Below are 26413 nucleotides of genomic sequence, written 5' to 3' on the forward strand. Positions count from 1 at the left end.
CATTCCTGTACAGTCAGTAAAGGCCAATCCCTATTTAATCTGTAAATCAGAAGACTTGGGCAATGAAATAGATGGCTAGCTGGAAGTACAATACAAATGCAAAACTGCCATAGCCTTCATAACAGTTCACCCATTCACATTCTTTCTATTCTTCTCTTTTTCTGTCTTTATTTTTGTTACCAAAATGCTTACTTAAGGTTGATTATGTTCATAGAACTGAAGAATTTTGCTTAAAGATTTCTTTTGGCTTATTTTATAAATATAAAACATACCCACAAAACTATTATAGTTCACTCTATTTAAAAAATTTTTTTTAACTTTGACCATACAAAAAAATGTCCATCAGTTTTTGCTCTGCATCAGTGTTGTTACTTATTTCTATTTCCTCTTACTCTGGAAAACAATCCTTGGATTACTCTGGCAACAAAATCCTGAGAGATTATCACAAATCCTTCCTACCTTCCACTAGATGCATACATTCAATTCCATAATCTTCCTTTTGGGGAGAGAGGGAGAGAAAGAGATGGAGTCCCTTCTGCATTTATTTTATGCACTAAATACTCTGGGCCTATATTTATCCAAGGTCACCGAATAGAGATTTCTTCCCCAAACAGAAAGACAGCCCTCAACCCTACACAACATGCTTCCATTGGTTTTTCAGATTTAAGCATGTAGAATCTTATTTATTTTGTGAGAGTTGTCTCAAACTGATCTGCATATAAACTTACAGAAATGATTTCTTGGGCAAATTCCTTCATACTAAATACCAGAACTTGAAATGATTTAACATCTTTAAAAATACTCTCTTGTGCCCCACCTGAGCATCATGGCCTATTGCTGATGAGAATGGAAAGGAGAGGCCTAAAGAAACATTCCTGAATGTCAGCCTTAGTGGTATTGAGGCATACATTTAGGATTGCTAAATGGGAAAAAAAAAGAAAGAAATGTAACTATGTACTTTGATCATGTTGGCTTCAATAATAGTTTTAGTCTGTGCTCTTCCGCCTTACAAAGGACTTTACTTTTTGTTCTTTACCTGCCCTTGAAGTTTCAAAAAACAGAAATTATGTACGTAATGAAAGTAAAAGATGGTTAATCTGAATCCAATTCCTTCCTATTTAATCACAGTTTGTTTAATCATGCTTTATTGACTAATCCACAATTGGTGGGTTCACATGGCATTGTGAAAATGGCTTATAAATGACAATGGCTTATTTGCACAACATGCTAAACCAAAATCTAATGAACCACATTAAGGTTTTGCGGGATGCTTAAACTCTGTAACTGTTGAGGGAGAAAAAGCTTCCTTTGAGTCGGGTCTCAATGTGGCTGCCCTAGGGCGGTGTTTCTCAGACTTTCTGAAATCATGGCCATCTGAAGAAACAATTCAGAGAAAACGTGATGACCATCCAGTTAGACCTGTGATAGGCCACCTTGGCTCTTTTATGACTCGTGGACTTCAACTCTCAGAATTCCTGAGCGAGTCATAAAAGAGCCAAGGTGGCCTACCACTGAGTTAGACAAAGCTTATGGTTTTGTCCTTAAGAACACGGAACACCTTACCTTTTTTGGCAAATAAATTTATGGTTATAATTCTATTTCCCATCCCATCTCCTGCATTTTTACTGTCAAGGCCTCCTAAATTCAGATTTGTACAAAAAAATATAATCCAAAATCAAGTATTTCTTTATTACTCGGGGCAGCAGATGAGTAGAGAGCTGAAACCCCCAAGTGGATTGTCAGGGCATGTAAAAAAAAAACAAAAAACCCTGACATTTTCCACCCGTCCACACATTGATTAGTCAACTGACCACCAATTATTGAAGAATAGACAGAAGCATGGCTGAAACAGTATTATGGAAAGGGTGGGAAAACAACCCACTCCCCCTCCCACTGCCCCAGTGTAGGCACAAGGGGAGTGTTGCCAAAGATGACAAGGAGGCAAGCTGCAGCTGTGATGTGGGTTACTATGCCAACAAGCTAATCTGCTGAATAACAATTGGCAGGTGGCAGTGCAGAAGTGATGGGGATAAAAGGTGTGCCTAAAAGTCAGATTTGTCTTCGGTAAGTACTCCTTGCAGTTGCAATTGGCGTCCCAACATTGCCTTGCCAACATTTTCAGAAGGGGTTTGCCATTGCTTTCTCCCCAAGGCTACAAGCGAGTGAGCGGCCCAGCTGGTTTCATGCTTACGTGTAACAGGAGCCTACACCAAAGCAGTTCTTGGTGACAGAGGAGGGAGGTGATAAAAGTGCTCTGCTTTGGGCTCCAGACATGCTAGGTACACCACTGGGCTGAAGTGACATGGGGAGGTTTACAACAGACTACCACATTGATCTCCGTCGCCATACTCGGAAAATCACTGCCCCGAGGCAGTGGTCCTTCAAAGCCACTGTATTTTAATTTTTTTTTAATAGGGACTGCTGCTAGTCGTCGTAAAGATCTTATCAAAGAAAAAGGCCACCAGAAGCACATTGATAATAATTTTGCAATGGAAGATGAGGAGTCTTTCCTCCTTGAAGAATCATGGGGAGGAGATTAGTGAATGGTATGTATGAAGCAGAGAACTAGTCTAGGCTGAAACTAGAGAGAGGCAGACAGTTCCTGGCAGAACTCCCAGGAAAAAGGCATCCATTGGAGTGTTAATATAATGAACACTCAACTGGTGCTCAGCCTGCATATAGTTGCAAATAGACCTTATATCTCAACAACACTAGAAGCCTAGAGTCACCATGTAGCACTGGTACTCTTGAAATTCTTTATCACTCGGGAATGGGATGCATATAGACTAATATGGATGGGAGCATTCTCTGCATGCTCAGGCTGGCTGGACTGCTTCAATCTAAATACCACAAATAAGGGAGAGACCTTGTTTTAAAGAAGCTTAAGAATACAACAGAAGCCTTATTTTTCCTGGGCCTGAGTCGGGCTGTCGCTCTCAAGTGCGGTGGATGATGCCTGAACTGATGGAGAGATTTTGTGAAGGTCTCGGACTGACCTGACGGTCCATTGGGCAAGCTCCTGTAGCACCTTCATGCCCCTTATTTTCCTTTCAAACAAGCTTTTTCCATCAGGGTTTGTTGTATTTTTTACCTCTTTGGCTGGCATATTGTGCTTCAGCTTTACCATCAGTTCCTCCAGTTGGTTAGCTAAAGCGGAAACTTGCAGCAAAACCGATTGGATAGATTCATGCAAAGCTACATCCTCTGGGGCTAAATCAGTTCTCTGCTCTTCTAAGATTTGATCCAACAGAATCTGAAATGCCCAATAAGCTTGCAAGTTGCTTCCCAGACGTTCATCTTCTGAAATCTCATTCCATTCTTCAACGTCAGCTATAGGTACTCCATCGATCAAATCAACATCGATCAAATCAAGGTTGTAGGGTTGGGCCAGCTCTTGCTTCTCAACCTGAAACAATGGGGAGCAGCAAGAGTGAGGTAGGAGGAGAAGATGATTTTAAATAGTAATTTTATTAAAAATTACAATTGCAACAATAAAAAATAATACAAACTAAAAAATAAATAAACAGAACAAACAAAGGACAGGACATCCAGCGAAGAAATGGTGCACTAGTGGAACTGACAGCTATAGTGGAATGAAGAGCCAGCAAGTATACAGACTCTTCAATAATTCCTCTCTGGACAAGGAGAGGACTTGAGATCAGCCACATGTGTTCCAGACAGTTGATCCTCATGAGGAGATCACAGGACAGTAGTCTCGCCACATGTGTTCCAGACAGTTGATCCTCATGAGGAGACCACAAGACAGTAGTCTCGCCACATGTGTTCCAGACAGTTGATCCTCATGAGGAGACCCCAAGACAGTAGTTTCTGGTGGGTTTTTAGCACTAGGAGATAAGAGAATAACCATCTAGCTGAAATCACAGCTGGATCTTTGAAAGGACACTGGGTTCCCACAATTCCTTTATAAAACACTTTTGGAAATTACTTGTTAACTTCTTTTCAGCTATTAGGAACTTTTGGATCAACAGGTTTTACAACACAGGTTGAATTTCCATCAGTCCTCAGCAAAATAAGTTTTAAATACAAATATTAAGATTTAAAAAATAATGGTTGAAAAAAATAAACCATTTGAAGACTATCCAAACATCCTAAGATAGCAGTATTAAAATTTGGTGGCAAAATTGCTTATTTATTTATTTATTTATTTATTTATTTATTTATTTATTTATTTACTCATTCATTCGTTCGTTCATTCATTCATTGAATTTCTATATGGCCCATCTCACCTAAATGACTCTGGGTTATTTAAATATATGTAATTGCAGGTCACGTGATTCATGGATGAAAAATAGTAAAATACGAACGGGAATGAAGGCCTCATTCTCACTATTAATTCCCAATGCCCAAAGAAAATGAACCCCATATTTTCAACTTAACTAGTGAAAGATATACCTGGCCTCCAAGTTAAAAATGGCTTCATGATCCTCTAAGCCATAAAGTTTGGGGCAGTTGGTCTGAAATGTTGCATAAACCAAGCCATTATGTTTTACTGTATAGCCAGTAGCTTTATCATTCTGAGATGGTTAACCGTCCAAGGATTAATTAGAGCTCAATCAATTTAGCTTCCAAAATTAGCTGAGTCAGCTAAGCACTGCCTCCTGTTGAGGCTATATTCTGAAGGAAAACATTGTTTTTTATTATTTATTAATAATATTTTTAATCTGCTCCAATCCTGGAAAAACCTAAACAGCATAACCATAAAACTCCAAACTCCACCACTGCCAGCCCCTAAATCTTTGTGAGAACAGAGGAAGGTTAGGCATTGGCCTAGCAAACTAAAATGCATTTTTTCCTGTTACTGAAACAACAGATGCAATTAAATGAGATCTGATCACAAGAGAGCAATTATTGCCCAACATGCCAAACAACTCAGATGGAACTAAGTCTAAGTCTAATTAATAAAATAGCAATATTAAATACAGAAGTTCCACTGCCTCATTATGAACCACTAGGGCACAGGTCGGCAACCGGCGGCTCCGGAGCCGCATGCGGCTCTTTGAGCCGTCTCTTGCGGCTCCCAGCCGCCCGGTGCGCGCGCACCTCTTCCAACGGGCAGTGGTGCACGCGCACCTCTCCAAATGGAGAGTGGCACCGCCTGTTTGGAGAGGAGTTGCGCGCGCACCTCCCCAAACCTTTGGGGAGGTGCGCGCGTACCTCCGTGCGAAGTTGCAGCGGTGCCGCTCTTTCAGGAAGGTCCGGTCGTTCGGAGAGGTGCGCGCGCACCTCTCGGAATGGGCAGGGGCGCCGCTCTTTGCGGAAGCTGCCGCGGCCCGTCTGCTAAGCTGCCGCTTTCGGCAGCTTCACAGACGGGCCGCGGCGGGCTTCCTGAAAGAGCGGCACCGCTGCCCATTCGCGCGGAGGTACGCGCGCACCTCCGGTCGTTCGGAGAGGTGCGCGCGCACCTCTCGGAATGGGCAGGGGCGCCGCTCTTTGAGGAAGCTGCCGCGGCCCGTCTGCAAAGCTGCCGAAAGCGGCAGCTTTGCAGACGGGCCGTCGCCATCGGGCAACCGGGAACCGGTTCCATCTCATTTTTAAAAAAATGGCAGCCGTGTGCGTCCGCGCATGCGCAAAAAACCTTTTTGCGCATGCGCGTGCATGGACACACGCACGCGGCTCCCTCTTTTTTTAATTTGTGATGGAACCGGTTCCCAGTGGCTCTTTTTCTTTTTTAGGTTGCCGAGCCCTGCACTAGGGGCAAAACACTCATTGAAGTTTCCATGAACTGGAGTGCTTCCCCACATGGCCACTGAGTGGAACTGCCCACTCAAATAAGAGCAGAACCATTGTAAAATGGTGCCTCTTACTCCCAAACCTTAGGTGTTCCAAAAGGATAAAGTTGGTGGTATTGAAAGCCACGGAAATTTTTAAAAGGACCAAGAAAGGTGTACTAGCCCCATCTAAGTCCTGACATAGGCATTTACTAGGGCAAGGGTCTTCAAACTTGGCCCTTTTATGACTTGTGGACTTCAAGTCCCAGAATTCTTCAGCCAGCGTGCCTGGCTGAGGAATTCTGGGAGTTGAAGTCCACAAGTCATAAAAGGGCCAAGTTTGAAGACCCTGCACTAGAGGAACCAATGTTCTTTCTAACACCTGAATCCTGACTAAAGAGGTTCAAAATCATCAATGTCCTGAGCAATCTTCTATAGCACCAAATTCTTCGTGAAAATTGCAGGTTGAAGACTGAACTTTATCAAACATACGTTGGTCCAGGGATAATTTCTACAATAAAGAGGCTCCTACTGTTTCCTTCAAATGAGGCAGCTTTAGTCCTTCCCTTGAAGAAGCATCAATTATTTTCCAGAACCAGTTGCTCACATCCTGTCTAGCATCTGGAGAATCTAATACCGTGACATACAATGACAAATTTTTCTTAAAGAAGGGGTCAAGTGGAGGCATCATTACTAGGTACATTTAGTAATATCAATTTTAATTTTCTGCAATCCCAATATCAAAATCAGGCAAACAGAAAAATCACTGTTGTTCCTTTAAGAAACAAGTATTTGTAATAATTAATTCTTTGATGCAGATGGGATTTCATATTTGTAATAATTCTATGATACTTTTGGGATTATTTCACGCTATCTTATCATTTATTTTTGAGATGAGCCTTTGAGGATGGGCAGATGATCCTCATCTTCAGTGAGGAAAGGACTCAACCCCATCCTGTGTGTCTTCAAGAGTGCAATTTGGCATATTTATTGACAAGAGTTCAACCTTGCTAAATTCATCACCTGATAATTGTAGCAAACCTAACTAAAACCAACCCATCCATCCTCTAGGAGTTACAATGGAGATCTCTTTTCATTACCATGCCACCTATTATTTTTGGGATGATGGTTATCTCCCCCAACTTACCATGTGAAATAGGTTTGGTCAAGATGGTCATCAGGGTGTCTGTTAAACTCCCTAAAATAAATATTATGTGGTCATGGTTTAAAAAAAAAATCAAGTTATACACATAGTCTCCCACAAGGTGGCCTTCTGGCACATAATTTTATCTCCCCCCCCCTCCCCATTTCTTTCCTGACAAAGCCAGACCTACCTTCAAATAAATAAAATTAAGCCCTTATTTCATTTCTGCCTTGATCTCCAACAGAAAATAGGTTCTCCATCCCTAAGGCAACAAACTGCAAAACATTCCTTTTGGGAGAAGCACTTTAAGATTTTTGTGCACATGGGTAAATACACACACACACACACACACACACACACACAAACAGAGAGAGAGAGAGAGAGAGAGAGAGAGAGAGAGAGGGAGGGAGAGGGAGAGGGAGAGAGAGAGCTTGATAAGCATGAATTCTTAGACATTTGAAATTTCTTTAATTTATTAGTTATTCTTTAGTAATACACCATTTTACTCTGTGATTTGAATGATTTGTTTTCTGCAGTTCAGCATCCAGTTGGGGGTGGATGACTCTGCCCGTGGGCAGGAAGAGCCAGTATGCACAGCGTTTGTCCATTCCAGTTAATATGATTCAGTATACCAATAATTCATCCCCTAATATTAGATGGCTTTTTAAGGGGAGTTGGTGTAAAGAAGAGCCGACGGCAGTCTTCAAATCAAAGGCAAAAAAATACCCAACACAGCAGCACCAGCTTGGTTTGGGAGCTGCACTTAACCCCTGGCACCCATTCCCTTCGGGCGTGATGAAAGCTCTTGCTCAGGTATCATCACGCTTGTGTATAAATCATACAATTTCTTGTGTAGGTATTATACAATTTTCTAACGAGTGTGCGCTGTTCATCGATTGATAGCCTTAACAAAATTATTAGGATTTTTTTTTTTTACAAAAAAAAATTGTGATGGAAGCAACAGCACAACGCTCTCTTCTCTCCAACGACACCCTATTTCTCTCCAATTTTGAACCCCCGGCCCTAAAAGACGACTCTTTCTTGCGCGCGCACAGAGGAACGCACTCAGCAGAGCAGGGGTCTTCAAACGTGGCCCTTTTATGACTTGTGGACTTCAACTCCCAGAATTCCTCAGCCAGCTTTGCTGGCTGAGGAATTCTGGGAGTTGAAGTCCACAAGTCATAAAAGGGCCACGTTTGAAGACCCCTGCAGTAGAGGAACTCACGTAGCATTCCAAGAGGCTGCTGACATCTGAGCGCATCTTCCTCAGGAGGCGAACGGTGCGATGCCACGACTCCTGCTGTGGAGGGGTCCCGGGCTGCCGCTCCGAGGAAGCCATCGCCCGCAGGGGACGGCAGGAGCTGAGGCGCCGCTCGCACCGGTGAAGCGATCTGGAGCTCCGGAATAAACCGCGCTCAGCTCCTTACATTCCAGCCCGAGCGAGAGAATTCCTCACGGGCGCGCCGCACGCGCTCGCTCGCCTTCCTTCCCCTGCGGTTTGAGGAGAAACTGCACATTCCGGGCGCGGAGCTTAACCCTCGGAGAGCAACGCGGGCGTTTCGGTCACCTCCTTGGCCCTTGTTTGGCCCCCGGCGATTGGCTCGTTCGCTCGGCGCTCCGCTCCTGTACGCTTTTCTCGGGCTTTGATTGGCTTAGAGCCCCGCTAATCCTTGTAAATTCAACCCAGGGAAATCTCTAACCCATCACACACGACCGGGAGATAAAAAAAAGATTTCAGACGCGTCTCTTCTCAAGCAGGGTTTATTTTCCAGTTGTGAAAAGAAACGGCTTCTTTGGGTGTCAATAAACCACTCGCCACCTTGGGGTTTTTGTTTTTGTGTTTGTGTGTGTGTGGAAAAGATAGATAACATGAATCTCTGCTGTTTTAGGTGTAGCCTAATTGATGCTGTTGCAATACAGTATTTATTGGCTTACGTTCCTCTCCGCTTTCCTGTTTCTTGGCTCAAGACAATTCGGTCGGAATGAAAACAGGGGAGCTGGCGCTTTCTCTCCTTTCAACCAACTCGAAACAACGGTGCTCAGGTGTGGAGTTGAAAAATAAATATTTTGTTCGTTTTAGACATTTCTTTTTTTCTTTTTAATCCCATTTATATCCCGCCCTTCTCCGAAGACTCAGGGCGGCTTACAATCTAAAGCACAAGTCAATGTGCTTAGCAGTAGCCTTCATTCTATGTATATGCCTGCTTATTAGGGCTTTCGGGCATCCCCCAAGCGGCATTATTACAAAGTCAGCTTAATTGCCCCCAACAATCTGGGTCCTCATTTTACCTACCTCGGAAGGATGGAAGGCTGAGTCAACCTTGAGCCTGGTGGGACGCGAACCTGCACTAATTGCAGGCAGCTGGTGTTCTACTTTGCCCATTCAATTTAAAAACCAACGTAAAACATAATTGCTAAAGAACTCCCACCATAACCAACCCAACCTATAAAAACAACAGCCAAACCCAGTCCATTGGGCTGTGGGATGTCAGCCCCCTGAGAAATCAAGTTTGGCCACTGGGTCACACACGTTTGGACACGAGGGCTGCCTTGGAAACTAACTGGCCCAAATGTAGCACCTAATACAGTAGAGTTATAGAATAACCAGGACACCTGATCCCTTTATTATAGCACACTAGCTGTGTCAAGCCCTGGTTTATAGATCACAATGGCTATTCTAAACAGGACAGATTACGCTGTAGAATATTCTATGAGGTTTGTTTTATGGTGAACCACACTGCCATTTGTTTTAGCTTAACATATTGCTGGAAGGAACACAGCCATTGTCCTTTGTTATAGCTGAGCATATTGTGCAACCCCAGCCCTTCGCTGCTTATTGAGCCATTTCAAGAACAATTCAATGCCATTGATAACTTACAGTGCCATACGTTTCCCAGGCTATTTGAAATATGACATTTATCAATCTGAGTTCTAGCAGCTTCTAGATGTAGAGTGAGTGATGTGCTTGTGCAGTCCCTAAAGTCTGAGCTTGAATGCTGAAAATCAGTGACATCTTTTCCCTGCTATTTTCAGATGCAAAATTACAATGGCATTTAGCAAGGAAAAGAACTAAACCCCAACTCTCATTAAAGACGTAGAAAACCACAGCTGCGTCCACCCATAGATTCAAAATATTTCCCACTTTGCATCAACATCTCACCAGTTTCAGAAATTGGGCCACCAAAAAACATTAGGGGAGGTTTTTGTTCACTCTTTTTCCAGAAAGACCACTGCTGGAGGCATGTTTGGTGGAATAGAAGATACAGGATTTGGGTGGTTGTTTTCCAGATATGACTAAATGGCCCAAAGTCTACATTTTCTATGGAAGAATAAGCGTCATCTAGTAGTAGTTTTTTTTAATCAACTACTTATATATTCTGGAACATTTGCATGGCTAGTGAAAATAGTTTGGTACAATGCACCCTATGATTTAACCACAATTTTAAAAAATGTGTGCAAATGGAGGCAGCATGAAACATGAAGGAGTTAGTCATTATATTTTATTCTACATAGGTTTCTTTGACTGCAGAATTTGAGATTTCATTAATAAATTTCAAACTCTTATTTAAATTAAGCTGATCTGAGGAAAGTTCCATACAGCAATAAGAATTGCCCAACAGTTGTGGCTGATTTCCTATAACAACTTTTAGATTGGTTAGTACTATGGACAGTGCTAATCCCGAATTGTACAATTCTGATAACTTCCCCTATTAAGATTTTTTTTAAAAATGCTGTAATATATATTTGATGTGATTTTTGCTGCTTTCATAATTGTTATAAAAGATTAGCTGCCAGACAAGAATATAAGGTAAGCTACTAAACAATTTAAATAAAATTAACATTGTAGGAAAATGAGATATAAAAGATGAAGCATAAAAATATTAACTGCAAAATGCCCTCACATCAAAATAGTTTTGTAGCAGAAAATTGTTATGCATGATTGTATTATGTCATTGTTTTTCAGTCAGCTTGGTAAAGAATTCTCTGGCACTTGTTTTCATAGCTGAACAAGTAACTGGATATTTTACTGGAATCCAAAGTAGAAGATAATCAAGGCCCAATGGCCGTAAGTTTTCTTGTTTTAGTAATCTGAAACAAATCAAACAAGCCGATACTGAAATTTAAACCTTGTAATGATCTATCAAGACTGTTTATATTCTGCACATACAATTCAAGCCTTAATACCCAAAGGAATTACAACTCCCCAGCCAGCACCTATGAAATAATGAACTTTTCAAGAGAAACTATCAGAGCTCCCATTACACTGTACTAGATTTGTGAAAACGATTTTTATCCTGCCTTATTTTATAAGTAACTCAAAGTAGTAAACAAACAAAATATTCTTTCCTCTTCCTGTCCCCCCCCCCCCAACAATCACCTTGAGTTGGGTTGGGCTGAGAGAATATGACTGGTGAGTCACCCAAGTGTCTTTCAGGCTCATAATTGCTTCATAATTAATTTCAAATTAGCAAAACAAGCTATATTATCCTGCTGTTTTCTAAAATGCTAATCTATGTTTTAAGATGGCATTGAAGTTTCCCTATTCTAGGTTGGGTTCTGTGTCGTGTTCTTGTCAGTTGTTGCAAGTACTAAGTGTATAACAACTCCATCAGTATGAAAAAAATCCTATCCACCAAAGTTATTGTCTAATATAGAAAGACTTCCAAGAATCTGACTTAAACTCACCTGGTTTTCACCAAACATTTCTTTTTAGACCACTCCTAATTTGTCACATTCTACAGTTGTTTTTCTAAAAAACACACCAATCCCCCTACCATGTTTGACATCCTTTGAAATAAGCCATTATGTGCTAGCAGTCTTTTAGTCATTTAGTATGCTACTGCATCTTAACAGAAACATAATGAAGCAGATTGCTCCAATTTCTTTTAACATTCTACTATACTGAAATGTATTTAATCAATTTGATAATTACTCATCTCAACAAGAGATTCAGGGTGGCAGAATCCTATACAATCCTCCAAAATACATTCAAAAAATTTTAAGTTGGGAAGATGTTTGGTTTCTTTTTCTAATAGATATTAGAAATGGTATGTTGCCTTTGTAACGAACCTTATGTTCTACGTAGCTCCTTGAAGGACATTGCTGAATTAGATTGATTTACTACACATTTGGACAGTCCAAATTCAAATGTTACAGAATGTCACTGACAGTCAATGCATGATCAAATACGTTCCATTCCTTAGAAATGTCATCTCTGGAGTTTATGTACATAATCTCCCACACTAGGTAAAAAGGTGAGGAAATTTATTATCCAGAATATTCAGAAACCTCAGAAAAAAATGGCACTTTCTTCTGAACTCAATTTACAGGGCATGCATAAATTTTGTCTGTCCGGTAGGAAACATCCCATTTTTTTCTTAACAGCTCCGTAAGAATTATTCAGCCATGATTCTCTCTCTTCAAGCTTGATCTTTAAAATAGCATACTGAATCATAAATATTAATTCTGTAATTCAATTTGTCTATAACTCCATACTGGAAGCAAAACATTATTTCCAAAGATTTTGAAGATCAATATAGAAATATTAAATTTATCATGATGGGAGAGAATAGAATATATTTTTTGTTAGAAGAATGAAGTAGCATTTTTAACCCTACAAACACAGCCACTTTTCAGGATACTTCCAAAATTAATGCATGCTGTTTGGGATAGTTTCATATTAACAGGCGTTTTCATAGGCCTTAAGCAAATTAACTAACCATTTAAATAGGGTCAGCCACATTTTTAAAAAATGCATTCCTTTCTGGCAGTGGTGGTGGATCCAGGTGTTCCATTTAGTCACATCTTACTGTTGTTTCTTTCATAGGCAATCTTCCGCAGCAGGGCATTGCAGAAAGACCTGCACTATGGCAGCGTGCGGGAAGCTACATTTCTGAACATTTCCCGTGTAGCCAGCATGTAACATGACACAGACTGCTTTTTCCCTTTAAGTATTTATTTTGGTTATGGCTTCCTGAATTTAAAGACATGACATGAAAAAACAAAGCATCCCTTTTAATTGTTTTATTTACTGCTGTACACACAAACCTTTATGAACATGGATCACTGCCCCTCCATCCTGGCACCCCATCTTAACTTCCGCTATCACTTTCTGAAAATGTGGTATGGAACAAGGCTTTTAAGGAATCACAAGACTTGTTAACTCAACCATCTGTTATTTAACTCTAAAAAATAGGGTGTGCCACAATGCAACACAGGTCTGTTGCCACTCAGTGGCTACTACTTCAGGTAGTTCTGCTACAAATTGCAAATCCTGTCCTTTCTCTGGTAGGATTCACAATGCTACTGCAGTTCTCCCTGGTCTTCACTACCATTATTAACAGAGATCTGACAATTCTTTCCAGCTGCAAAGACTTCAGCATTGTGCCACTTTTCAGAAACTATTTGAAGTAGATGGAGTACTTTTCACACAATAGAAGACTAGTCCTTGAAGAACATCTAAGCCTCGTGTTCTCACCAGTTATATTGGTTGTAGTGAAATAAAGGGCCACAAAGAGAGTTCTTATTCATATGACCAAAAAAGCTCCTTTTTGTCAACCTCTGACAAAAAGTGATATGAACTATCCTTTAATATTAACAGGAAGGGGTCCAACTCTTAAGAGAACCAGAGTGAGCTAATAGATATTACTAGACTACGGAACTGTATATGGAGTGGAACAATGTTAAATGAGTTACTGTAAACTATCCATCTGGTAGAGGGAAAATTATACAAGTTCAATTCCCAGCACCATGCTTCTTCCTGCGAAGGGAAAAAAAAAGAAAGGGGGGGGGGGAGATTTACTAGAAGAAAATACAAATAATTTGCTGCAGCTGTATTTGAAACTGCACGCTTATGATGGGAACAACATTAAAGGAATTATTATTGGTTGATAAACAGTCATCACAAATCTAAATTAGAAGTTTTCACCTAGAGTGCAGATGGCTATCCTGGCTAAATATATTATTTTAATAAAAACCACACTTGCATCCAATGGGGGAGGGGGACTAGAAACAAACAAGAGATTGATAGCCAAACAGAATAAATACTTCAAGTAATTTGCAAAACAGGGTTCATATGGTAATTTGTTCATTACGCTAGCAAAATACTGCATACTGTAATCAAGACAGAAGTCAGTTTCCTCAGTAGTATGTACACCTTTTCAGCTCCCGATACTTTTCTCGCATCAATTTTGATCACACAATTTGTAGCAGTAGCAGTCTTGTGGAACATGCAGTCCTGAGCTGCATGCAATGACACCTACACGTTATATACTGTATCTGAATGGCTGCCAAGCATCCAGGCAGGAGTCACAGAAAGTATGTAATGGACTGCAGTAACTGCTTCACTTTAGATCCAGTTAATTCTTGGCTTCAATGTAAAAGAACTATAAGTCTTCCTTCTAGATAATTAGCTTTGTAAAAAGATCTACTGGGAATAATTGTAGTTAATGGCAGCTAGCACTATATAGCAAGGTTTAGAACTATACCGGATACAGCTCCAGAATAAAGTCTGAATTGCAAATTGATTTACTTCTTGATCATATGAACATGTCAGATCATTAACAGAGAAGTACTACCAGGATATTGTACCATCATAAGCTCTCAGGTAAGAGAAGAGTTTATGTAAATCATGTGCTAAATATATCTTAAAGGTATTTTTTTAAACACTATTCCCCTCCAAATCTAGACCTATCTGGTGATAGTCAAATTCCACAGAAGCAATTGCATATATTTGGGAATAGTGGATATAATGCAGAGTAAAGCTGGTGCTGTTACCACTCTAAATCAAATAATGTCTCTAAATGAAGTTTGAAGAATTATATCAAAGTCTCACGAGGCAGAGCATGTTAGCAGCCAAGGCTCTTTAGAATAGTTAATATAACTTCTTCAAGACAAAGCTTCCTGTTAATGGCATGAGCCCATCAACGTCAGAGAGAAAAGAAAAGCACCACAGTGTAAGTGAGCAAATAGCAGGGAAGTTAGTGAGGGAATATATGACACCATTTTCTTGAAGAGGCATTACATCCTTAAACAATAAATGCTGAAGCAAACAGTTCACTAGAGGGGGTGCTAAAGACCTATCCTGCTCCACAAGTATTTCCTTCACTCAGACTGAATAAGAATTCCTAAACATGGTTTGCTGAAGAAGCCCATTCTGTTTTATATCCCTTACATAGGATGTTCAGTTTTGAAACAAAAACATTCTCTAGACAGCAACTAAAATAGACCCCTTTTAAGAAGGCAAATAAATAAGGAATTCATCACAACTTAAAAAAAGACATGTACAAAGTGCAAGTTTTCTTTTATAAGCCTAGCACCCATTCTGATTCTCCCATAGGTATTCTGCACCAGAGCAATTTTATATAGAGAGATGGCACTCCTCTTTCAGAAAGCAAGCACCAACATTTCAAGATCCCTTCTCTTTTCTTATGGATGGGAAGACACAAAATATGGGGAAAATATGCTGTTTTACAGCTCATCCTAAGGAGGGGGGGTTCTAAAGTGCCAAGCTATATCCCAAGCCCTAAAATGAAGAGTAAGAGCTTGCAGGGGTCAGAATTTAGTAATGCATAGAACAGGTTGATACAACTGGAGGAACAGAGTACGGTTTCAAGAATGAAATATTGGTCCAGAGGGTAAGCATTTTCAATCTTGCAATATGGTCAAGAAGCAGGAAGCTTGCTTACTTTGGAAGGGCTGGGAGAGGGTTAGGCTCTAGCTGCTTCCCTCCCATGCATTGCAAGAATTCTTTTGCTTTATCAACCTCTGTGTAAAGGCAACATTCCTCTCCAAGAAGGAAACAGTGAAAAAAAAAATGTAGTGTAGTGATCCACTCTGCGAGAAAGGGATGAGCTGGGGCAGAAGGGGAGGGGGGGGCAGGTCCTTTAGTTATCTTGACTAGTAATTTACTTATGTTTAGTTTCTCTATGTTGAATAAGTTGCTTCTCCCCACTTTTTTTCTTTTAAATACAAGTTCAAGTTGTCCCAATACACATGTGCTCCTCCTCCCACTAAGGTCCTGTAGAATCAGAATCCTCAATTAGAACTTCAGTGGTAGCTCCAAGAATCTCTGTATTGATGACCAGCCCTTCTGTATTCTCACCACTAGCACTGCCAACAAATATTTTTCCATCAGCCATCAGGTTGACCCGGTTACCCCCACTGCAGTATGCCTTAGGCATCCCATCAGAGTTCAGCAAGAGGCACTCTCCAGGAGTGGTGTTTCCAAGGGGATCTGGAAGAAGGGGAAGGCCCTGGCCATCAGTGGGTTGGACAATAGACTCTGGATCAGAACCCAAGATGTCAGTGCTGGTAATGAGAGCCCCTGCGTTGGCTGCCAGTGCTTCAGCAATAAGCACTTCTGGGTGACTCTTGGCCTTATGTGCTACAACGCTGTCTTTTTTCTCAAACTTCTTTCCACATATATTGCATGAAAACTGGTAAAAGGTATCTGCATCATGTTTTTTCATGTGCCAGTTTAATGAGGCCTTCTGCCGGCAGGTGAATCCACAGATCTCACATCTACAGAAAAATGAGAGGAAGCAGAGGACAATTCATTCATCAGAGTAATATTTGAAAAATGTAAAGGGAAAGAAATTATTGATAAGAGCTGGTTTAATCCCTCATGACAAAAATAGACAAGATCAAGGACACTACTCACTGTAATGGCTTCTCCCCTGTGTGGATCATTCGGTGAACTGCCAGATTGTGGGAACTTTTGAAAGCACGGGCACAGTATTCACAAATGTAATCCCTTTGATCTATAAAGCAGCACATAGTATTTTACGTAAAAACCCGAATCGAATCCAAATCCATATCCATTCAATAGAAATCTGGTATGTTCCTAATCACAGTATTAATGTTAATAGTTTAAAACATTAAACGGATAAATATGATTTTCTAATAGTGATGAGGAGGTTTTTCTCAAATACAAATAGAATCTTATGGAAAAAATCCCATTCTTATTCTGAGATTTATATATTATAGTTTTTTCTTCATTCTCCAAAGAAGGAAGGGGAAATAAATTAAAATCTTTTTCATTATATTTGAAAGATCTACATATATTATTCATTTTGTGTGTTAGGCACAGGGAACCAGAACTCTTTGAATAGGCCAACGCAGCTTCTTTATTGTAGTGAGGCATCCCTGGTACTTCTCTGAGCTTGGTTATTTTCTTGCAAACATTTCATTCCCAAACCAGATAACATTATTAATGCACTGAGGATGTTACCCAGTTCCAGTAATGAAATGTCTGCAAGAAAACAACCAAACTCAGAGAGCACCAAGGACCCCTCAATTCAAACCTGAGCTACAAATACTCTCCTTTATTGGTCTTTATTGTAGGTCACCTATATTACAAGAGTCTTGCCAGACTGGCTGAATTCCCTTGGGAACCAGAAGATAAGCCTTCACTAGTCTGGTCTATAACACTTCCTGTCATGGGGCAACTCCACACTGTCATACCTCTTTGCTCCCCCCTCTCCTTTAGCTGGGGATTCCACCACACTGTGCCAATAAAAGCATATATTCATCCAGAGTACATGAAGGTACAGAGGATCATAATGTTCAATGACAGTGGGACCACTGCTTTTCATATACCAATGGAATTATGGAAATTGAAGCTTACACCAAGAGATCACCAGTTTAATAAAAGCAGCTATACATATCTTAATGGAAATATGTTCCTTTTTGCTTATATTCCTTCAAACTATTCGTATATTACCTAAGGAAGTTCAGATTTTGAAACAGGAAGATTAAAAAACAAGTTAGACAGGACTGCCCAAACTTGTCCAAAATGACATGTGTCAAATAAGCAGTCTATTCCAATTACCTGATTTCCTATGCTGTATTCTCCTTATTTATATCAATTGCAAATAATTCATTGCATAATTATGAAGAACAGAATCAGTGTAACTTATTCTTATCTCTATCAGAGCTAAAAGAAGCGAGGAAAGGAAATATTAAAAGACGGGAAGCAGTAACATCCTAACTGCATCCTTCAGTATGAGTCATACTCAATTTAAATATAGCCACAGAACAACATCTGTGTATCTGTCATCAAGCAATCTGCATCAACTTTTTATTTTATATCTAAAGACTTGTCTATTCAAGAAGAAATTTACTTTCCTCCTTAAAGAGACAGTGTGGGGATTTTCTTTGCAATCCGTATTACCTGTGTGATGTTTGGCATGCCGCAACAGTTGTTTCTGGAGCCGGAAAAGTCTCCCACAAGAGGGATGAGGACATACATATTTCTTTTTCAGCAGATGTTGATATTTGATATGATGCTGAAAATAAATAAAACTCTGTATTTTTATTACCTGCGATCTTAATACAAAAATGTGGTAAACACATCTAATATTCTGATAGCCACCTTATATTTCAATAAAAAATATACAGATTAAAACATGAAGAACTTAAAGAACATATGCTAAAAATGTTATGTGTACAGATTGTGTAGAATAACATTTTCTCCCTCTTTTGGTCTCTTTGAGTTAATGTTGATTCCTGGAAACTTTCTGGCCAAATTTTCTGGGGAAGACTTCAAAAGGATGTGAGTGTGTGACTAGTTCAAGGTCATTCACTTATCTTCACGCCTAAAAGCGGAACTAAAATTAAGTCTCAAGGTTTCTACCCTGATGCCTTAATCACAACACCAAACTGGCTCTTTTAATAGGAACATATCAGACAATTTGGAAAGTATAGAGAATTGAAGCTTTAAAGTTCAGAGATCATCTCTATCTAGTATCCAAATTTGGAATTATTTCACTTTTAGGCCCATGACTATAAAAAGATCATTTTCTTTTTCATGCCTACAATAACCATTTTGTGAAGGGGTACATCCCAATTCCACGAATTTTGTAGCACCCATATGATTTCCCAAAATTCCAGTGTTTAACATCCCAAATACCTGGAAATACTACAAAAAGGTATAGGATGAGGTAAATGATGTGGAGGCTTCTGGGAAAATTTGAGAGCAGTAATTTGTTCCCTAAAAGTAAGTCTGGAACTCAAGGCTACACAGAGACAACAATAGCAATAGTTTTATTTTCCATGTATATATAACTAGGGACAATACAAAATTATAACATCAATACTTTATTTCCGTAAACCCACTATAGTACAATGTATCCATTATCATTTTCTTAATTAAAGAATCATTTGCCATTTCCCCCTTGTTGGGGAGGGGAAGGGACAGTTTTCCCTTAAGATAAATTTTATAGGTACTAAAAGAGAAAAAGTATAAGATTGCAGTAGTCTTTAAAGATTAGGACAAGAGGTTAATGCAGGATGTGAGAGGATGAGTAGCAATACAGAGATGTAAGAATTGAAGTTATTCAGAATGATGAGAATTTCATTATGTTTGGTCACACAGTCAGCCAGATGTTTAAACTGGATTTGGTGTTTTTATGCAGCTATTGAGTTTTCCCAAGGACCTGACAGGCAGATGTTATTAAAGAATATTAAATGTATTGTTATAAGTAAAGCTACCTTTTGCAATTGATTGATAGTGATTTTTGTCAATGCCAATGGTATTCAAATGGTGCTCTGAGTATTTTGGGATCACACCCAAGACACCTATTACTATTGGTACTAGATATGTTTTGCTATAGATATTTTACTTCTATTTGCAGGTCTTTGTACTTGTGATTATCCCATTGTTAAAAATATAGATATTTGTTCAACTCTAGGCCAGCCCCTTCACCATTAAACCAAACTGACTCAATGCTGGGTGGGATGTGTGTCAGTGAATGAAGGTGTGATAAAAGACCAGAAAGGTTGTAATAGTCAAGGTAAAAGATTACTGTGACACATAAAAGAATTTTGCTGAAAGAAAAGAATGGAAGGCTGGTTTTTTTGGAATGCTGTGCAGGGAGAAGCAACAAGAGTTGGGCATGGGGGGGGGGAGGGAGAGAGGAGTCAATAAATCCAAGGCTCTGTTTAGTCAGATTAGTGACAAAATTTTCAATGGACACAGAAAATGAGTAAAGCGACTAAGGAAACAAAGTATACAGAAAAAGAATTAAAAATTCAACTCCTTAAATATAAATGAAGGGAACTCAATAAAGTAAAATCACAGAAAAGTAGGACATAAAGGAAATCAATTTGGAAAGAGCATTCAACTGCATTAAAAATAGCAAAATAAAGTTTGAATTAAGTTTTTTTTTAAAAAAAATCTAACAATGAAGGTCATTAGCAGTGAGATAAAAGATGTTTGACTTTCTCATCTTTGTGAAAATTTTTTGAATCTAGACTCCGCAATAAGATTTAGATGTGAGAATATTGAAACTATGAGAATAAAAGGTACTTTCCAATAGTCTAGAACTCAGAGGAAGATACATTAATAATTGCATATTCAGATGCCAAAAAAACAAACAACCCAGATAAAGAAAAACGAATAGTTCGTGTGATGAATAGGGTGGATAATGGAGGGTTTGGGTATGACTAATGTCAAACCAGGACAAGATCAAGGAATCCTGGTTAGTGTAATGTGGGATTTGATAATAAAATGAATGAAATGTAATAGCAGAGCGGGAAAAAGAAGTGGTGAAAGGTTATGAAAAAAGTAGCAATAGCACTTAAGACTTATATGCAGTTTCACAGTGTTTTTACAGCCCTTTTTGACGGTTTAAAGAGTTGGCATCTTGCCCCAACAATCTGGGCCCTCATTTTTACCAACCTCAGAAGGATGGAAGGCTGAATCAACCCTGAACAGTAGCTAGAATAAATAAGTTACAATTTAGCATTTTAGGAGAAAGAATCATGAACAGGGTTGAAAAGTAAGTCATGCCGTGTTATGAAACAAGGATTTTGGATTTGAAGCGTTTAGAATTTGGAGCATCAGAGAATTGTTGCAATGTTTTTAGGCTAGTCCACAAAATAGAAAAAGAAATTTATAGAGAACAAAGAAGGGCATCTCTTTTTCCTTCCTTTGCTTGCAAATATTATTTTTACCTGTAGGTAGCGAGGGTGTGCAAGAACTGTGCCACATCCTTCCATTTCACAACGTACATATTGTATTGGAGGCTTCTTCCTAAAATGCACACAGATGAGCAATAAAGAGAAAACAGCACAACTTTGACAAATATTATATACAGGTAGTTCCCAATTTGTGGCTATAAGTGAGCCAGTTGCCATATTTATTTTATTTATTTATTATTGGGACTTATATGCCACCCTATCTCCCGAAGGACTCAGGGCGGCTAACAACAATAACATACAATACAGAAGTTAAAATAAAAATTAAATTAATGGCCCCTGTAGAATAAATTAAAATTAAAATTAAAATAAATTAAAAATTAGAGTTAAAAATTAAAAACATAATTAAAATCCCTGTCAGTCCAGGTCAGCCAGGTGGAAAAGGAGTGTTTTGGGGCCACGGCGAAAGGACTGGAGATCCGGGGCCATCCGAAGCTCAAGGGGGAGCTGGTTCCACAGGGCTGGCGCTCCCACAGAGAAGGGTCTCCTCCTGGGGGTCGCCAGCCGAAATTGTCTAGCCGACGGTACCCTGAGGAGGCCTTCTCTGTGTGAGCGTACTGGGCGATGGGAAGTCGTTCCCGGCAGCAGATGGTCCTGCAAGTATGCCTAAAATGTAGTTGTGTGACCATGAGGGGAATGTGCAGCCGTCACAACTGCAGAACTGAGTCATAAGTAGCTTTTGGAGGGTCTATTATAACTTTAAACTGTCACTAAGCAACTGGTCATTATGCAAAAACTACCTGTAACACAGTATTCTTTCTAATGTACACAGCAGATAATAATTTTGTGTATTGCAAGAGCTCAGCAATGTTAAAAACCACATTAAATGGTTTAATTTCTTCATTAATATATAATAAGTGTTAAATACAAATAATTTAAAATAAATGCAGTCTTTAAAATCCACTGTAAGAAAGAATATTGTATTCTGCGTATGTTTTGTTCCACACAATTTCTCAGCCCTTTCTTTAGAAGATTAAATCGTCAAACAGAGCTTAATATAGTTCTTGGGAACAAGAAGTTGTGAAAATCATCCCTTTAAATTGTTGGCTTGCTCTCAACTTTATGGCATTTGCTGTTTTTGTGACTTATTCCAACACAGTTTTGATGCTATGAATTCAGTTATAGGTGTAATGAATTGTATAGTTTCTACCTTTTTTTCCTAGATGATCATGTTTAACAAATACATAGGAAGACTGAATTTAATAATTCCTGAAAACATACTATATTCATAACATTGAAAGATCTGTAGATGTAGGCTTGCAGTGCAGTTTAGGAAGGTATCACCCAAGGTATGGCTTTTTTCCAAATAGCTGATGAATTAGGCATCTACCATCTATTTGCTATCGCATTACTTCCACACAAAACTAAGAAAAAGCGAGAGAAGGCCCTTTAAAGATGAATATACTATTAAATAATTATTAGATAACTGGACTTGTACTAGATTATATTTTTAAGCAATACAAAAACAACTTACCTTCTTTTAGGAAGCCGTGGACTTTTGTCATCTTTTCTCCGCCTTCCTCTCCTGAAACATCATGACAAAGTGAAACGTGAAAATGAAAGAAGACAAAATGAAAGAAGACATGTAACTGAATTCTTAAGTTATGCAATACACAAATATACAAAAATCCACCACTAAAGAAAATGCAGCACAAGGAAACAACAGCCAAAGACTTAATAGCCAGCCATCGACATCCCAATCTACATCTATAAAGCTACACACAACAGGCACCATACAAATACCACACACAGAACAGCCCAAAGCATGGAGAGAAATTCCCTGAGGATGGTCTTCAGCACGAGTCCAAAAGCTTGAAAGACAAAACCTTTGCTCCCGGTGACCGACCCAGATTGGATCCTAAAACCCCAAATGGATGCTCTCCACAAGTAATAGGGCCACAGTTTTCAGGGAATCAATCTCTCTCTGAAAATCTACAAAACTGCTTACAAACTTTGTATAAAGTTAAAGACATAAGAATTATTTTTGAATTCCAGTTATAATTAAAGCATTGGCAGGCCTTTGGTTTTTTCCTACGTCTTGGTATTACTGAGGATTACAGGACAGGCTATACCAGGGGTAGGCAACCTCGTCTCTTTTATGACTCATGGACTTCAACTCCCAGAATTCCTGAGCCAGCCAAGCTGGCTCAGGAATTCTGAGAGTTGAAGTCCATGAGTCATAAAAGAGACGAGGTTGCCTACCCCTGGGCTATACTAATTCACAGCCTCTAATACTCAGATACTCACTTCCTGGGCGGATCCTCATCTTCTCGAAATTCACTTTTTTCTTTAACTTCCATCTCCACTTTAATCTCTTTCTGTTTCTCTTTTTCTTCTTTTCCCTTCCCCGTTTTTTTCTTTTGCTTTGGAGCATCTCTGCAGATAACCATTATATATTACATATTCAAGAACATAAATACTTTCTAGTTAAAAGTCATGCCGAAGTTTTTAGACAGTCCAACATGGATTTCTTTTTGGTATTTGTCACATCTGCAATTTTAAATATGCATAGTCCTGGTCTTAATTATTTAAAAATAGTCTATTTGCCCACAATAGCAGAAACATAACGGAATACTAAGAGTTCTACCAGTTAGATAAGTTTATTATTTTTCAACAGGCTAAACTGACAATAATTAATTAAATTTACTTGCTACCCATCTTGTTTTGAAGTGACTATACAAATGCTTTCTGCACTGAAAATAAAACAGAGCACCTGTCTAAATGGGGTTTGTAAGTTTCATCTCTGGGATCGTCTTTGAAGGGAACCTCCTCTTCACTGATGAGCATTTCTTCTTCATCACTTGACAACAAGAAAGAAAAGGGAAAACACTGAATACAATTCTTCCATGAATGTAAGAGACACCCAGCCCTTTATTAATACAAACCAATCTCTTCCAGGACATGTGCTAAAAAGGACATATTCGTCCAATAAGGTATCATATTAGCAACAGTTCAATTAATTTAACAACATGATTTACTAAATATAAGCAGAACACTTAGACCTTGCTTTCTAACAATTTTTTTAGCCTGTAAGGACATATTTTTGTGTGCCTAAAATATTGGGCAATAACTTAGGCACAGAAGAAAAAACACAACTGAGCTTGTCATCAGCTTAGAGCATTTATATACCTACAGACAGACATCAGCTCGCCACGGTCAGTTATATGCAAGTGTCACTAGAACACCGACCTGAATCTTTCTGGACATTTTTTTCCCAACAGGTATAAAGAAATAAGATCCTGGTATAATGGAATAAGATTTCAATACAAGAGAATATATTCAGCTCAGGGCTGAACTGTAGAGTCCTCTCTGCTGCAAACCCCACTCCTTCCTAGCACCAAAGACCTTATCCAGACGGACAATGAAAGATCTGCGTGAAAACAACCAAGCTCAGAGAGCACTAAAGACTCCAGAGAATAAGCTTTCTCAGATACAGCAGACATTTGTTCAACAATTCTGTAATTTCAAGAGTCAAGTTTACGTTAGAGAAAATCTGACACTAGTGTTCCTATGAAAGTGCACTATAATGATTCTACAATAGTCCTGCAGGAAAATTCATTGATTATGTGTTCATTCCATGGGATTTCCTTATTGAGGAAATATGTAGTCACTGAAGTTTACAAAACACACACACACACACACATCCTGGAGTTAAAAACAACCATTCTTCTAAATCAGGAAGTGAAGTGTTTACCTGGTTATTGAATACAGCCTACAGCACACCTCTTAAGATGACAGAGGCAAGAGAAAAAATAAAACTACCATTTTAAATCATTTTAACAAGATAAACTCCTGGGCTGTATATGCTGCAATTAGGTTCTTTCCCATAACAATGAATCGATTCACTACTTTAACAGATATTTACTATATAAGTGGAGACTCAATTTAATGGAACTTCATTTAGCATTCCTCAAATGCGACTGAGCAAATTATGATCCTGACAGCCTCCAGAAATAACACACAGGTTCTTGAATGCAAAGTATCTTGGATGAAACATTTTATGAAACTTTGCATGTCATCAATATATGACAAATATTGCCACATATGATCCCCAAAGTATTTTTCCCAATGCTTTTGGATGAGAAGCAAAACATTTTCAACAAAAAAACTAACAAAGCCTAGTTGTCTTTTGGAAAAACACCTTTGGGACAACCAGGACCTGGATGACTGAAAATCTCCATATAGTCATTTTGCCACAAATATAATTTTATATTACCTGCAGCAATGACATACTTTTGTATTTAATAATCATTTAGGGACAGACACACATTCCCCTCAAAAGATTAAAACAAAGTTTCACTGAACTTCTATTCTCCTAGCACCTGGTGCTGAACTTGGAAGCTAAGCAGAAATGAGGCCTGGTTACTACTTGGGTAGAGAACTAAATACCATAAAGTATACTCAAAAGTTAAAGAACATCTTAGAAGATGGCAATCCTAAGGCACTTCTGCAATATTGTTCAGAAAACCACATAGTTGTGACCAATCAGTCACCAAGAATTAAGTTCAAATCAAGGACAATTGTATAGTTTAAAAACTACTGTTTATGAACCAGGAGATTTTGTATCCTAACTAATTTTCCAGCAACTGTATAATTGCTTACCTGATTCTAGTTGGAGATGAATGCTCTTCAGTAACTTCTAAAAAAGAAACATATTTAGATGTAAAAATCTGATAAGCTTACATATCAGTACTTATACAAACATATTGCTATGCTACTGTGTTAAAGTGATGTGCGTTAAGCCTCTGAAATAGAAAAAAAGGTTGCTCAAGACAAATATAATAGTGCATATTATATATATATATATATATATATATATATATATATATATATATATATATATATATATATATATATATATATATATATATATATATATATATATATGTATAAAATAATGTATATACTACTCAGTGAATAATTTTGCTTTTAAAGTCTTGGAGTATATTCTGTTGCATGTGATTAACCAAAAATATCTTTCTATTAACAATCTTTTTTGGCATTAATAGAACATGTGTGACTTTATATTTATTTATTATAGGTTTTACACAGACTCATTGAGAATACTGTTTTATTTCCCAGTAATAAAAAACCCCATACCAAATTCTAACTGGTCTGGATTTGGTTCTGATTTGCAAATGAGTTGCTGGGACCCAGTCTTTGATCTGGAGCTCCGGGAATTCTCTGCATCGCATTGCTGAACGGTAGTAATAGCCCTGTTGCTACGCCAACTCCGGCTGGGTTTAGTTGTAGTGACTGAGGCATCAGCTGCCGCAGTAGTGGAAACTTGCTTCTCGTCTGTTTCTTCTTTCATTTGTTTGTTTGTTTCTGAAGAACAAGCAGGTTTTTAGGAGGCTCCCAACAGGGCAAGAAGGAAAATTCTATCTAAGAAGGCCTCATTCCTTTCTCTTCAGGGCTTTCTCCCACAGAGCAACTACTACTTTCAGATCCTATTAGCCTATGTTATCCAGATCATAAATAAGACTTTCAATTTTCCGATCATCCATTGCTTACTAGTATTTCCAAATAAGTATTTACAAGTAGTCTTCAATTTATGACT

General features: G+C 38.8%; 1 protein-coding gene across 9 annotated transcripts in view; it reads right to left on the reverse strand.

Annotated features, from left to right (window-relative positions):
- Window positions 1-3276: 3276 nt before the first annotated feature.
- ZFP91 (ZFP91 zinc finger protein, atypical E3 ubiquitin ligase) overlaps window positions 3277-26413 on the reverse strand; it is a 36150-nt gene continuing 13013 nt past the window's right edge. Inside the window, exons 5-16 of one of the 9 annotated variants that reach the window (XM_083350084.1) lie at window positions 25954-26181; window positions 25456-25492; window positions 23567-23653; window positions 23101-23229; window positions 22328-22378; window positions 20830-20908; window positions 18047-18161; window positions 16535-16634; window positions 15977-16395; window positions 12594-12847; window positions 11944-12116; window positions 10362-10962 (exon numbers count right to left, since the gene is read on the reverse strand). In XM_083350084.1, coding sequence (XP_083206210.1) covers window positions 12759-12847; window positions 15977-16395; window positions 16535-16634; window positions 18047-18161; window positions 20830-20908; window positions 22328-22378; window positions 23101-23229; window positions 23567-23653; window positions 25456-25492; window positions 25954-26181 — 1334 coding nt within the window. In that variant the 3' untranslated portion in view covers window positions 10362-10962; window positions 11944-12116; window positions 12594-12758. Of the gene's footprint in view, window positions 3407-10361; window positions 10963-11943; window positions 12117-12138; window positions 16396-16534; window positions 16635-18046; window positions 18162-20829; window positions 20909-22327; window positions 22379-23100; window positions 23230-23566; window positions 23654-25455; window positions 25493-25953; window positions 26182-26413 lie in introns of those variants that run through there. The other 8 variants (XM_083350085.1, XM_083350083.1, XM_083350082.1 and 5 more) reach the window with 8 other exon arrangements.

The sequence above is a fragment of the Vipera ursinii genome, assembly GCF_947247035.1.
Source record: "Vipera ursinii genome assembly, chromosome: 1".
Classification (NCBI taxonomy): Eukaryota; Metazoa; Chordata; class Lepidosauria; order Squamata; family Viperidae; genus Vipera; species Vipera ursinii.